At 49.7% G+C, this 11,123-nt stretch overlaps 1 protein-coding gene across 1 annotated transcript in view; it reads right to left on the reverse strand.

Annotated features, from left to right (window-relative positions):
- Nucleotides 1-11,123, reverse strand: part of CLIP2 (CAP-Gly domain containing linker protein 2) — an 89,228-nt gene that overhangs the window by 7,340 nt on the left and 70,765 nt on the right. The window contains exons 11-13 of the mRNA XM_032254891.1: nt 10,067-10,156; nt 7,289-7,372; nt 3,992-4,148 (exon numbers count right to left, since the gene is read on the reverse strand). Coding sequence (XP_032110782.1) covers nt 3,992-4,148; nt 7,289-7,372; nt 10,067-10,156 — 331 coding nt within the window. The remainder of the gene's footprint in view (nt 1-3,991; nt 4,149-7,288; nt 7,373-10,066; nt 10,157-11,123) is intronic.

Below are 11,123 nucleotides of genomic sequence, written 5' to 3' on the forward strand. Positions count from 1 at the left end.
CAGGAGGCTGAGGCAGGAGAATTGCCTGAACCCAGGAGGCGGAGGTTACGGTGAGCCGAGATCGCGCCATTGCACTCCAGCCTGGGTAACATGAGTGAAACTCCGTCTCAAAAATAAATAAATAAATAAATAAAATAAAATAAAGTTTTTCTGGGGGGAGTGCCAGACACAGTGGCTCATTCCTGTAACCCCAGCACTTTGGGAGGCTGAGGCGGGCAGATCATTTGAGGTCAGGAGTTTGAGAACAGCCTGGCCAACATGGTAAAACCCTGTCTCTACTAAAAATACAAAAATTAGCTGAGTGTCGTGGCACGTGCCTATAATCCCAGCTACTCGGGAGGCTGAGGCACGAGAATTGCTTGAACCCAGGAGGCGAAGATTGCAGTTAGCCAAGATTGTGCCACTGCACTCCAGCCTGGCGACAGAGTGAAACTCTGTCTCAAAAATAAATAAATAAAAATATAAAAATTAGCCAGTCGTGGTGGTGGGCACCTGTAATCCCAGCTACTTGGGTGGCTGAGACATGAGAATCACTTGAACCTGGGAGGTGGAGGTCACAGTGAGCCGAGATCACGCCACTGCACTCTAGCCTGAGCGACAGAGCAAGACTCTGTCTCAAAAAAACAAAAGAAAAGAATTTTATTTTTTTCTTTTGAGACGGAGTTTTACTCTGTCACCCAGGCTGGAGTGCAATGGCGTGGTCTCGGCTCACTGCAACCTCCGCCTCATGGGTTCAAGCAATTCTCCTGCCTCAGTCTCCCGAGTAGCTGGGATTACAGGCATTCACCACCACGCCTGGCTAATTTTTGTATTTTTAGTAGAGATGGGGTTTCACCATGTTGCTCAGGCTGGTCTCAAACTCCTGACCTTGTGATCCACCCGCCTCGGCCTCCCAAAGTGCTGGGATGACAGGCGTGAGCCACTGCACCTGGCCGAAAGAGGAATCGGGATAGAAGGAGGCTGTTGACAGCAGGGAGACCAGGACAAAGCCAGGATCTGGGAAAGAGGAAATGTGGTTGCAAACGACAGAGAAAATTCAGAGACAACAGAAGACCAGATCCAGGGAGTTGTATCGGGACTATCGGAGGGGCATCCTGTGGCTGAGACAGGGCAGAAAGCTTCCTCGGAGAAGTGAGACCAGGCTGAGCACCAACAATAACATTTCCACTTAGGATGGGAGACAGCGGTGGCCCCGGAACTCTGGCCAGGGGCCTGGCTGGTTTGTTCCTGCTGGAGAAGGCACGGGAGGCATCTGCTGAGGGCAGTGTTGTTCTGGAAAATTCCTAGGTGGCCTCATCGCATCTGTTTCCCTTCTGGGCAGGGCTGCAGTTTCTAGAAAGGTGCTAGATTTGTAGCAAATGTAACTAGAGCAACTCCTAACTTGTGTAGGAGGAAAGGAGACGGCGTTTTTTGTTTTACAAAAGGACGTTTGTGCTTCAAAGAGAGTCAGTGAGCCGAGATCGCGCCACTGCACTCCAGCCTGGGTGACGGAGTGAGACTCCGTCTCAAAAAAAAAAAAGCTAATGCTTCAGGGACCCCATCCAGGAACTGAGAGTAAGAAAAATAATGAAGGGAAAGTGGGGTCTCCCCAGGAGACTCAGGGGCTCCCCAACTATGGTGGGGTGATTGCCACATTGGAAGTCTGCCCTGTGTTGTTAGAGCTTGCCATTTATTTTTTGAAATTGTATTTATTATTATTATTATTATTAGAGACAGAGTTTCGCTCTTGTTACCCAGGCTGGAGTGCAGTGGCGTGATCCTGGCTCACTGTAACCTCCGCCTCCTGGGTTCAAGGGATTCTCCTGCCTCAGCCTCCTGAGTAGTTGGAATTATAGGCATGTGCCACCACGCCCAGCTAATTTTTTGTATTTTTAGTGGAGATGGGGTTTCACTATGTTAGCCAGGATGGTCTCAATCTCCTGACCCCATGATCTGTCTGCCTCAGCCCCCCAAAGTGCTGGGATTACAGGTGTGAGACACTGCACCCAGCCACGCCTGTCTAAGCTTTGTATTTTTAGTAGAGATGGGGTTTCACCATGTTGGCCAGGCTGGTCTCAAACTTCTGACCTTAGATGATCCACCTGCCTCAGCCTCCCAAAATGCTGGGATTACAGGCGTGAGCCACCACACTCGGCCTTTTACTTACTGTTTTTCAAGACAGGGTCTTGCTCTGTCGCCCAGGCTATGGTGTGATCATGGCTCAATGCAGCCTCGACCTCCTGAGTAACCCTCCCAAGTAATCCTCCTACCACAGCCTCCTGAGTAGCTGGGACCAAGGGTGTGCACCATCATGTCCAGATATTTTTCTTTTTTTTTTTTTTTTTTTTTTATAGAGATGGGGTCTTGCTTTGTTGCTTGGGCTGGTCTTGAACTCCTGAGCTCAAGTGATTATTCAGTTTCTGCCTCCCAAAGTGCTGGGATTACAGGTGTGAGCCACCATGCCTGGTCAGATCTTCCCATTTATTAAGGGAATCTGGAGAAATCTGGATTTTCTGTGACATCTTCTGATTTTTATTTATTTAATTATTATTATTATTTTTTGAGACAGAGTTTCGCTCTTCTTGCCCAGGCTGGAGTACAGTGGCACACTCTCAGCTCACTGCAACCTCCGCCTCCCAGGTTCAAATGACTCTCCTGTCTCAGCCTCCTGAGTAACTGGGATCACAAGTGTGCCGCCATGCCTGGCTACTTTTCCTGTTTTTAGTAGAGATGGGGTTTCACCATGTTGACCAGGCTGGTCTCAAACTCCTAAGCTCAGGCGATCCACCCGCCTCGGCCTCCCAAGGTGCTGGAATTACAGGCGTGAGCCACTGCACCAGGATTTTATTTATTATTTTTTTAGACAGGGTCCTGCTCTGTCACCCAGTGACAGTGAGCTGCAGTGTAGTGGTGTGATCATGGCTCACTGCAACCTCGACCTCCTGGGCCCAAGTAATCCTCCTACCTCAGCCTCCCGAGAAGCTGGGATTACAGGTGTGTGCCTCCACGCTCCGCTAAATGTTGTATTTTCGGTAGAGATGGGGTTTCGCCATGTTGCCCAGGCTGGTCTCAAACTCCTTGGCTGAAGTGATCCTCCTGCCTCAGCCTCCGAAAGTGCTGGGATTACAGGCGTGAGCCCCCGCACCCACCCTAGCTTCTTATTTTAAGATGGATTTGTATCTTACAATTTCTGTCTTAATTCTAACATGGTAGATATAGAATAATCAAACAACAGCTCTTTGAGATCCTCAATAATTTTTAGGAGTTTAAAGGGGTCCCTGAGATCAAACATTTTGGGAGGCATTAATCTTTTCTTTCTTTTTCTTTTTTTTTTTTTTTAAGACAGGGTCTTGCCTGTTGCCCCGGCTGGAGTGCAGTGGTACAACACAGCTCGCTGCAGCCTCGAACTCTTAGGCTCAAGAGATCACCCTGCCTCGGCCTCCCAAGTAGCTAGGACTATTGGTGCATACCACCAGGCGTGGCTAATTACAAAAAAAAAAAAAAAACTTTATTATTATTATTATTTTGAGATGGAGGCTTCCTCTGTCACCAGGCTGGAGTGCAGTGGTGCAATCTCGGCTCACTGCAGCCTCCTCCTCCCGGGTTCAAGTGATTCTCCTGCCTCAGCCTCCTGAGGAGCTGGGACTACAGGTGCACGCCACTACACCCTGCTAATTTTTGTATTTTTAGTAGAGACGGGGTTTCACCATATTGGCCGGGCTGGTCTTGAACTCCTGACCTTGTGAGCCACGTGCCTCGGCCTCCCAAAATGCTGAGGTTTCAGGCGTGAGCCGCTGCGCCTGGCAGCCCTATTCTTTATAAACTCTGCTTGGAGAACCGTGTGGAGGTGCTGGAGGCCTTCTTGGAGCTTAGAGGAGAGCAGGGTGACTGCTGGTGATCAGTCCCCTGGCCCACCAGCGCCGCCCCTCCCTGCCCCAAGATAACATAAGCTCATGTCAAGAGCAAGGGCCAGGGCCACAGGGAGGACCTGGCCGCCCCACAGCCGCCTCACCGCTCCTTCCGCAGCAGCTCCTGGCTGATGAGGACCAGCTGGCCCGAGGCGTCGTGGGTCTTCCGGGACACGGCCTCCAGCTCCGCCTCCAGGCGCCGCTTGTCCTTCAGGAGGGCGTCCACCTTCTTCTCGCTGGACTTGCACTTGCTCTCCAGCGCTGGGGTGAGCGGCAGGGAAGGGAGGAAGAGGATTGGGAACGCGTGAGCCTCTGTCCCGCCCAAGGGCAAAGACCTGGGCAGGCGCTGATTCTCCAGGGCCTGAAGGTGACACACTCCACTGCATAGTTTTGAGCGGTTTATTATTTTTTTTTAATTTTTTTCTTTTTTTGAGACGGAGTCTCGCTCTGTCACCCAGGGTGGAGTGCAATGGCACGATCTCAGCTCACTGCAACCTCCACCACCCGGGTTCAAGTGATTCTCCTGCCTCAGCCTCCTGAGTAGCTGGGACTACAGGTGCACACCACTACGCCCAGCTATTTTTTCGTGTTTTTAGTAGAGATGGGGGTTCACCATCTTGGCCAGGCTGGTCTCAAACTCCTGACCTCAGGTGATCCACCCGCCTCAACCTCCCAAAGTGCTGGGATTACAGGTGTGAGCCACGGTGCCCGGCCACATTTTTTTGTTTTCGAGACTGAGTCGCTGTTGTCGGCCTGGGCTGGAGTGCAACGGCGCGATCTCGGCTCACTGCAACCTCTGCCTTTCCAGTTCCAGTAACTCTCCTGCCTCAGCCTCCCGAGTGGCAGGGAATACAGGTGCCCGCCACCACACCTGGCTAATTTTTTAATATATATTTTTTTCTTCTTTTTCTTTTATTCCCAGCATGCTAGCATCAGTTTTTTAAATATTTTTAATAGAGATGGGGTTTCACCATGTTGGCCAGGCTGGTCTTGAACTCCTGACCTTAAGTGATCCACCTGCCTCGGCCTCCCAAAGTACTGGGATTACAGGCATGAGCCACCATGCCCCGCCCCGGCCAAATTTTTATGTTTTGTAGGGAGGAGGCCTCATTATGTTTCATAGGCTGGTCTCAAACTCTGGCCCCAAGCAATCCTCCCTCTTTGGCCTCCCAGTGTGCTGGGATTACAGGCATGAGCACCTCGCCCAGCATCCACTGCATCATTTTAAAAGCACCATGGGTTTCAACTGTCCCTACAAGGCAGGTGGCAAGGGGCCTGAGAGAACAGGTACAAGAAACAGATCAGCCCTCACCAAGCACAGTCGCCGCTTGGGCTCCTGGTGTGGGGAACGGGACTGCACATGTGTGTTTACACTGCCGCCTGGGTCAGGAAAAGCTTCATCTTCACCTTGGCCTTGGAGGAATCTTAAGTCCACTGACCTTTTTTGGGAACAATTCTGCTTTGTACCAGGGGATGGACAGAAGAGGGGGTGGCGGCCATTTCTGAGGAGCGTGGCTGTCTCGTGCCCACCACCGCTGGCATTCTGGTGAACAAGAAGCAGGGCCAGGGCATGGGTGCAGTGGCTCACACCTGTAATCCCAGCACTTTGGGAGGCTGAGGCGGGTGCATCACCTGAGGCCAGGAGTTCAAGGCCAGCCTGGCTAACATGGGGAAACCCCGTCTTTCCTAAAAATATATATATATAAATTAGCCAGGCATGGTGGCGTGTGCCTGTAATCCCAGCAACTTGGGAGGCTGAGGCAGGAGAATCGCTTGAGCTCAGGAGGTGGAGGTCTCAGTGAGCTGAGATTGTTCCACTGCACTCCAGCCTGTGCTGTCGACAGAGTACGACCCTGTCTCAAAAACAAAAACAAAAAAGGAAAGAGAGAGAGAGAGAGACCAGAAAGAGGGAACCCGAAGGGCCAGGCGCCGTGGCTCACGCCTGTAATCCCAGCACTTTGGGAGGCCGAGGCAGGTGGATCACGAGGTCAAGAGATCGAGACCATCCTGGTCAACATGGTGAAACCCCGTCTCTACTAAAAATACAAAAATTAGCTGGGCATGGTGGCACGTGCCTGTAATCCCAGCTACTCAGGAGGCTGAGGCAGGAGAATTGCCTGAACCCAGGAGGCGGAGGTTGCGGTGAGCCGAGATCGCGCCATTGCACTCCAGCCTGGGTGACAAGAGCGAAACTCCGTCTCAAAAAAAAAAAAAAAAAAAAAAAACAGAGGGAACCCGAGATGGAATTCCAGGACACAGAGAACACAGAGCAGAAACTGACGGGGAGCCATTATAAGATGGACTGTGGGCTGGGCACGATGGCTCACACCTGTAATCCCAGCACTTTGTGAGGCCAAGCGAGGTGGACCACCTGAGGTCAGGAGTTGAGACCAGCCTGGCCAACATATACTAAAACCCCATGTCTACTAAAAATACACAATTAGCCGGGTGTGGTGGCTCGCACCTGTAATCCCAGCTACTTGGGAAGCTGAGGCAGGAGAATCGCTTGAATCTGGGAGGCAGAGGTTGCAGTGAGCCGAGATCGTCCCATTGCGCTCCGGCCTGGGCAACAAGAGTGAGACTCGTCTCAAACAAATAAACAAACAAAAAGCTGGGCGCAATGGCTCACGCCTATAATCCCAGCACTTTGGGAGGTTGAGGCGGGTGGATCACCTGAAGTCAGGATTTCGAGACCAGCCTGACCAACATGGAGAAACCTAAAAATACAAAATTACCCAGGCGTGGTGGCACATGCCTGTAATCCCAGCTACTTGGGAGGCTGAGGCAGGAGAATCTCTTGAACCCCAGGAGGCAGAGGTTGTGGTGAGCCAAGATCACACCATTGCACTCCAGCCTGGGCAACAAGAGCAGAACTCTGTCTCAAAAAAAAAAAAAAAAAGCCGGGCGTGGTGGCTCACGCCTGTAATCCCAGCACTTTGGGAGGCCGAGGCGGGTGGATCACGAGGTCAAGAGATCGAGACCTCCTGGTCAACATGGTGAAACCCCGTCTCTACTAAAAATACAAAAAATCAGCTGGGCATGGTGGCGCGTGCCTGTAATCCCAGCTACTCAGGAGGCTGAGGCAGGAGAATTGCCTGAACCCAGGAGGCGAAGGTTGCGGTGAGCCGAGATTGCGCCATTGCACTCCGGCCTGGGTAACAAGAGCGAAACTCTGTCTCAAAAAAAAAAAAAAAAACCAGACCGCATGTGGGCCACTCAGTTCTCTCCAGGTGAATGTCTGCCTGGTGCAGGTGACCTGGCCCTGGCCCTTTTCTTCTTAAAGCAGCACTGGGGAGGGAACCCTGAGCCAGGCACTGACCCACTCAACACTCAGCTGGCAGCTGAAGCGGCTCGGCCGCAGTGAAAGCCCCCCGCATCTGCCCTGCGGGAGGGAGACTTACCACTTACTTGGGCCCTGAGCATCTCGGTCTGGGAGGTCAAGGCTGTCACCTCTTTATCCCTCTTGTTCAGCTTGTCCTGCAGGCCTAGGGGAGAGAGGAAAGATGAGAAGCATCAATCTCCTGGACCAGATTGGCAGTGGGCAGGGGCGTGGCCCTCCCGCAGGAGCCCTGCGATGGGGTCACACTTGGCCTCCAGGGTCGAAGTTCTTCCTCATTCCAGCTGTCTTGCTGGGTAATCTGCCCTGAAGAAGACCTGACACTGGCCGGGCATGGTGGCTCACGCCTATAATCCCAGCACTTTGGGAGGCTGAGGCTGGTGGACCACCTGAGGTCAGAGGTTCAAGACCAACATGGTGAAACCGTCTCTATTAAAAATACAAAAATTAGCTGGGCGTGGTGGTGTGCACCTGTAATTCCAGCTACTCAGGAGACTGAGGCAAGAGAATTGCTTGAACCCCAGAGACGGAGATTGCAGTGAGCTGAGATTGCGCCACTGCACTCCAGCCTGGTGACAGAGTGAGCCCCCCTCTCCAAAAAAACAAAAACAAAAACAAAAAAATTTATCTGAGCATGGTGGTGGGTGCCTGTAATCCCAGTTACTAGGGAGGCTGAGGCAGGAGAATCATTTGAATCCGGGAGGCGGAGGCTGCAGTGAGCCAAGATCACACCACTGCACTCCAGCCTGGGCAACAAGAGTGAAACTCCACCTCAAAAAAAAAAAAAAAGAAAAGAAAAAGAAAAATGGCTGATTATATGTTAATTTTTTTCATGTTTTAAATGTTATAACAAACCTGCACATGTCTGTTATGTTAATTTCAGCTTAACTTTTTAATAAGAATAGCCAAGAGAATTTTGACAAAGCAGAGAACAAGCCATGCCAGAAATTAAAACATAGACGAAGCTTAACTAATTAAAACATTATAGAATTGTCACATGAATAGAATAACAAGGCATTGGAATGGAACAAAAGTCCAGAAATAGAGTCAATTACATAAGTGAATTTAAAGATGATAAGGTTAATAATTCCAATCAATGAGGGTTTCAGGGAGAAAATAACCATTTTCAAAAATAGTGTTGGATAAGTGGGTACTCCTTTGGGAAAAAATAAAAATGGATCCTTACCTCACACCTTATATAAGGATAAATTCTAGATGGTCAGAGATTTCAGCATAAAAAATAAGACAAACAAGTACCAGAAGAAACCACTGGATACATTTTTAAGATAATTAACCAAGAAACTAAAAAATGAATTTTTTTTTTTTTTGGTGACAGGGTCTCACTCTGTCACTCAGGCTGGAGTGCAGTGACATGATCATAGCTCACTGCAGCCTCCACTTCCTGGGCTCAAGTGATCCTCCCTCCTCACCCTCCCAAGTACTTGGGATTATGGCTACATGCAACCATACCTGGCTAATTTTTGGGGGGGGAGAGGATCATTTTTTGTAGAGGCAGGGTCTCACATGTTGCCCAGGCTGGTCTTGAACTCCTGGGTTTAAGCAATCCTCCTACCTCAGCCTCCCAAAGTGCCAGGATTACAAGTGTAAGCCACCATACCTGCCCTAATTTTTTAAATATCTGCATGGTCAACACCACCATAAAAAAAAAGTCAGAAAACCACAAAAGGAGGGAAAATGTCTGCAATGTCATACATAAAGAGCTTCTAAAAATCAGCAAAAAGGTCAATAACCAAATCAGAAAAAATAGTGAAAAGACACAAGTAGAAATGCAAATAGAAATACCTCTTAACTTCATCCACATAAGAGAAAGATAAGTTGAAGTCACCTCAGATAACACCTTTTACCTTAAAGATCAGCAAAGATCACAGAGTCTGATCAAACATTCTGTTGGAGTTTGAGGGGAGACAGGCTTTCAACCACAGCTAGTGGGAGTTAAAATTGGCGTGCCCAGTGGAAGTCAAGGTAATTTGCGACAGTGGCGTTTGTAATTGACCAAGACTGGAAACAATCTGTGATTGTTACTGGAAACCAGCTAAATACACAATGGTACCTCCACACAATGGAATATTCTGTACTCTATAAAAGAATATACTACTATAATCCCAGCACTTTGGGAGGCCGAGGCGGGTGGATCATGAGGTCAAGAGATCGAGACCATCCTGGTCAACATGGTGAAACCCCGTCTCTACTACAAATACAAAAATTAGCTGGGCATGGTGGCACATGCCTGTAGTCCCAGCTACTCAGGAGGTTGAGGCAGGAGAATTACTTGAACCCAGGAGACGGAGGCTGCGGTGAGCCGAGATAGCGCCATTGCACTCCAGCCTGGGTAACAAGAACGAAACTCCGTCTCAAAAAAAAAAGACTGTACTACTGATAAGGAACCATCTCCAAGATCCACTGTTAAATGGAATAAATGAAGGAGCTGAAAGAATGGAAAATACAGTACCATCTGTGTCACCTGGTTGCTTGTACCTGCACAAAATATTTCTGGAAAGGGGATATAAAGCAGCTAACACTGCGCCTTCAGGGAGGGAAGAATAGAAAACAGGGAATATTTTGCTATATGCCCTTTGAACCACTTGAAGTTTAGACCTGCTTTTAAAAATAAGGTTTAAACCAAGCAAATAATAAAGTACCTGGTGCCTATCCCTCCGTAAACCGGCCTCCTTCCCTGTAGGAGTAAATGGTTCACTGCACACAGGAGGTGACTCTCACCAAATGGCAGATCATGCAAACCAAAATGTGACCCAGAAGGAAGGCAGAGCCAGCCAGCCCCTCCCCAGAGCCCAGAGTCCCACCCAGCCCAGGGGCCACTCACCCTCCACGGTTTCCTTCGTCCTGATTGTCTCCTCTGAAATGTCATTCGACTCAATCATCTGCAAAAAGAGCCCCTGTGAGGGGGATGCTCACCTCTGCCCCTTGGCCCCAGCCCTAGCCAGCTCAGCCAGCACACCTGCAGTTTGCACACCCTACGAAAAAGGACCTCAGGGATGGACTCAGGACTTGCTGTGGGCAGGGAGTGCAGACGTCCTCAGTCTGACCTCCCTGACAAGAGGACCCCCATTCTGCCCCCAGCTCTGCTGAGGCCTGCCTGTGCCGCTTCTAGGTGAATACCTCCCACCCTTCCTTTGTTGAAAACGTTTATTAAACAGCTGGCTCCTTCCCTGGGACGCCTACAGAGATTCGTCCTGGGAATTCATTATTCGTTTCTCTGTGTCCCAGAGACAAGACTTCTGGCCTCAGTTTCCCATCCATAAAACAAGTATTGGCTGCTATGGGTTAGTGTGTGCACGGCATGCTTGGGGCCACCTCCTGGAGGGACTTGATTAAATGCTAGTTCCTTTCTCTTCAACATTTCTTTTTAAAATAAACGCAGAGGGCAAAGAAGAAAAGACTGATTTAAAAAAAAAAAAAAATCAGCCTGGCACACATTACTACGAGAAAAGTCAAAACATAACCAATAGGCTCCCTGCTGCTCTCGGCGGACGTTTCCAGTCCTCTGCCCAGGCCGGTTTTCCCCAGAGCCAGCTAGAGTCTAACACCGCAGATCAGGGCAGCACAGAGCTGAGTAGGCAGTCACCTCCATCACCCTGCCCCTCATACTTCTGTTCATATATGTCCCATTTGAGTTTCAATTAGTTGTAATGAACTAAGCTCCTTGGATCGTAATTTATATATAATGCAGTAATGAGGCACACACTAAAATAATTTTTTTTTTTTTTTTGAGATGGAGTTTCACTCATGTTACCCAGGCTGGAGTGCAATGGTGTGATCTCGGCTCACCGCAACCTCCGCCCCCCGGGTTCAGGCAATTCTCCTGCCTCAGCCTCCTGAGTAGCTGGGATTACAGGCACGCACCACCATGCCCAGCTAAT

This window comes from Sapajus apella, unplaced genomic scaffold (assembly GCF_009761245.1).
Source record: "Sapajus apella isolate SASKATOON/1434 unplaced genomic scaffold, GSC_monkey_1.0 scaffold88, whole genome shotgun sequence".
NCBI classification, from domain to species: Eukaryota; Metazoa; Chordata; class Mammalia; order Primates; family Cebidae; genus Sapajus; species Sapajus apella.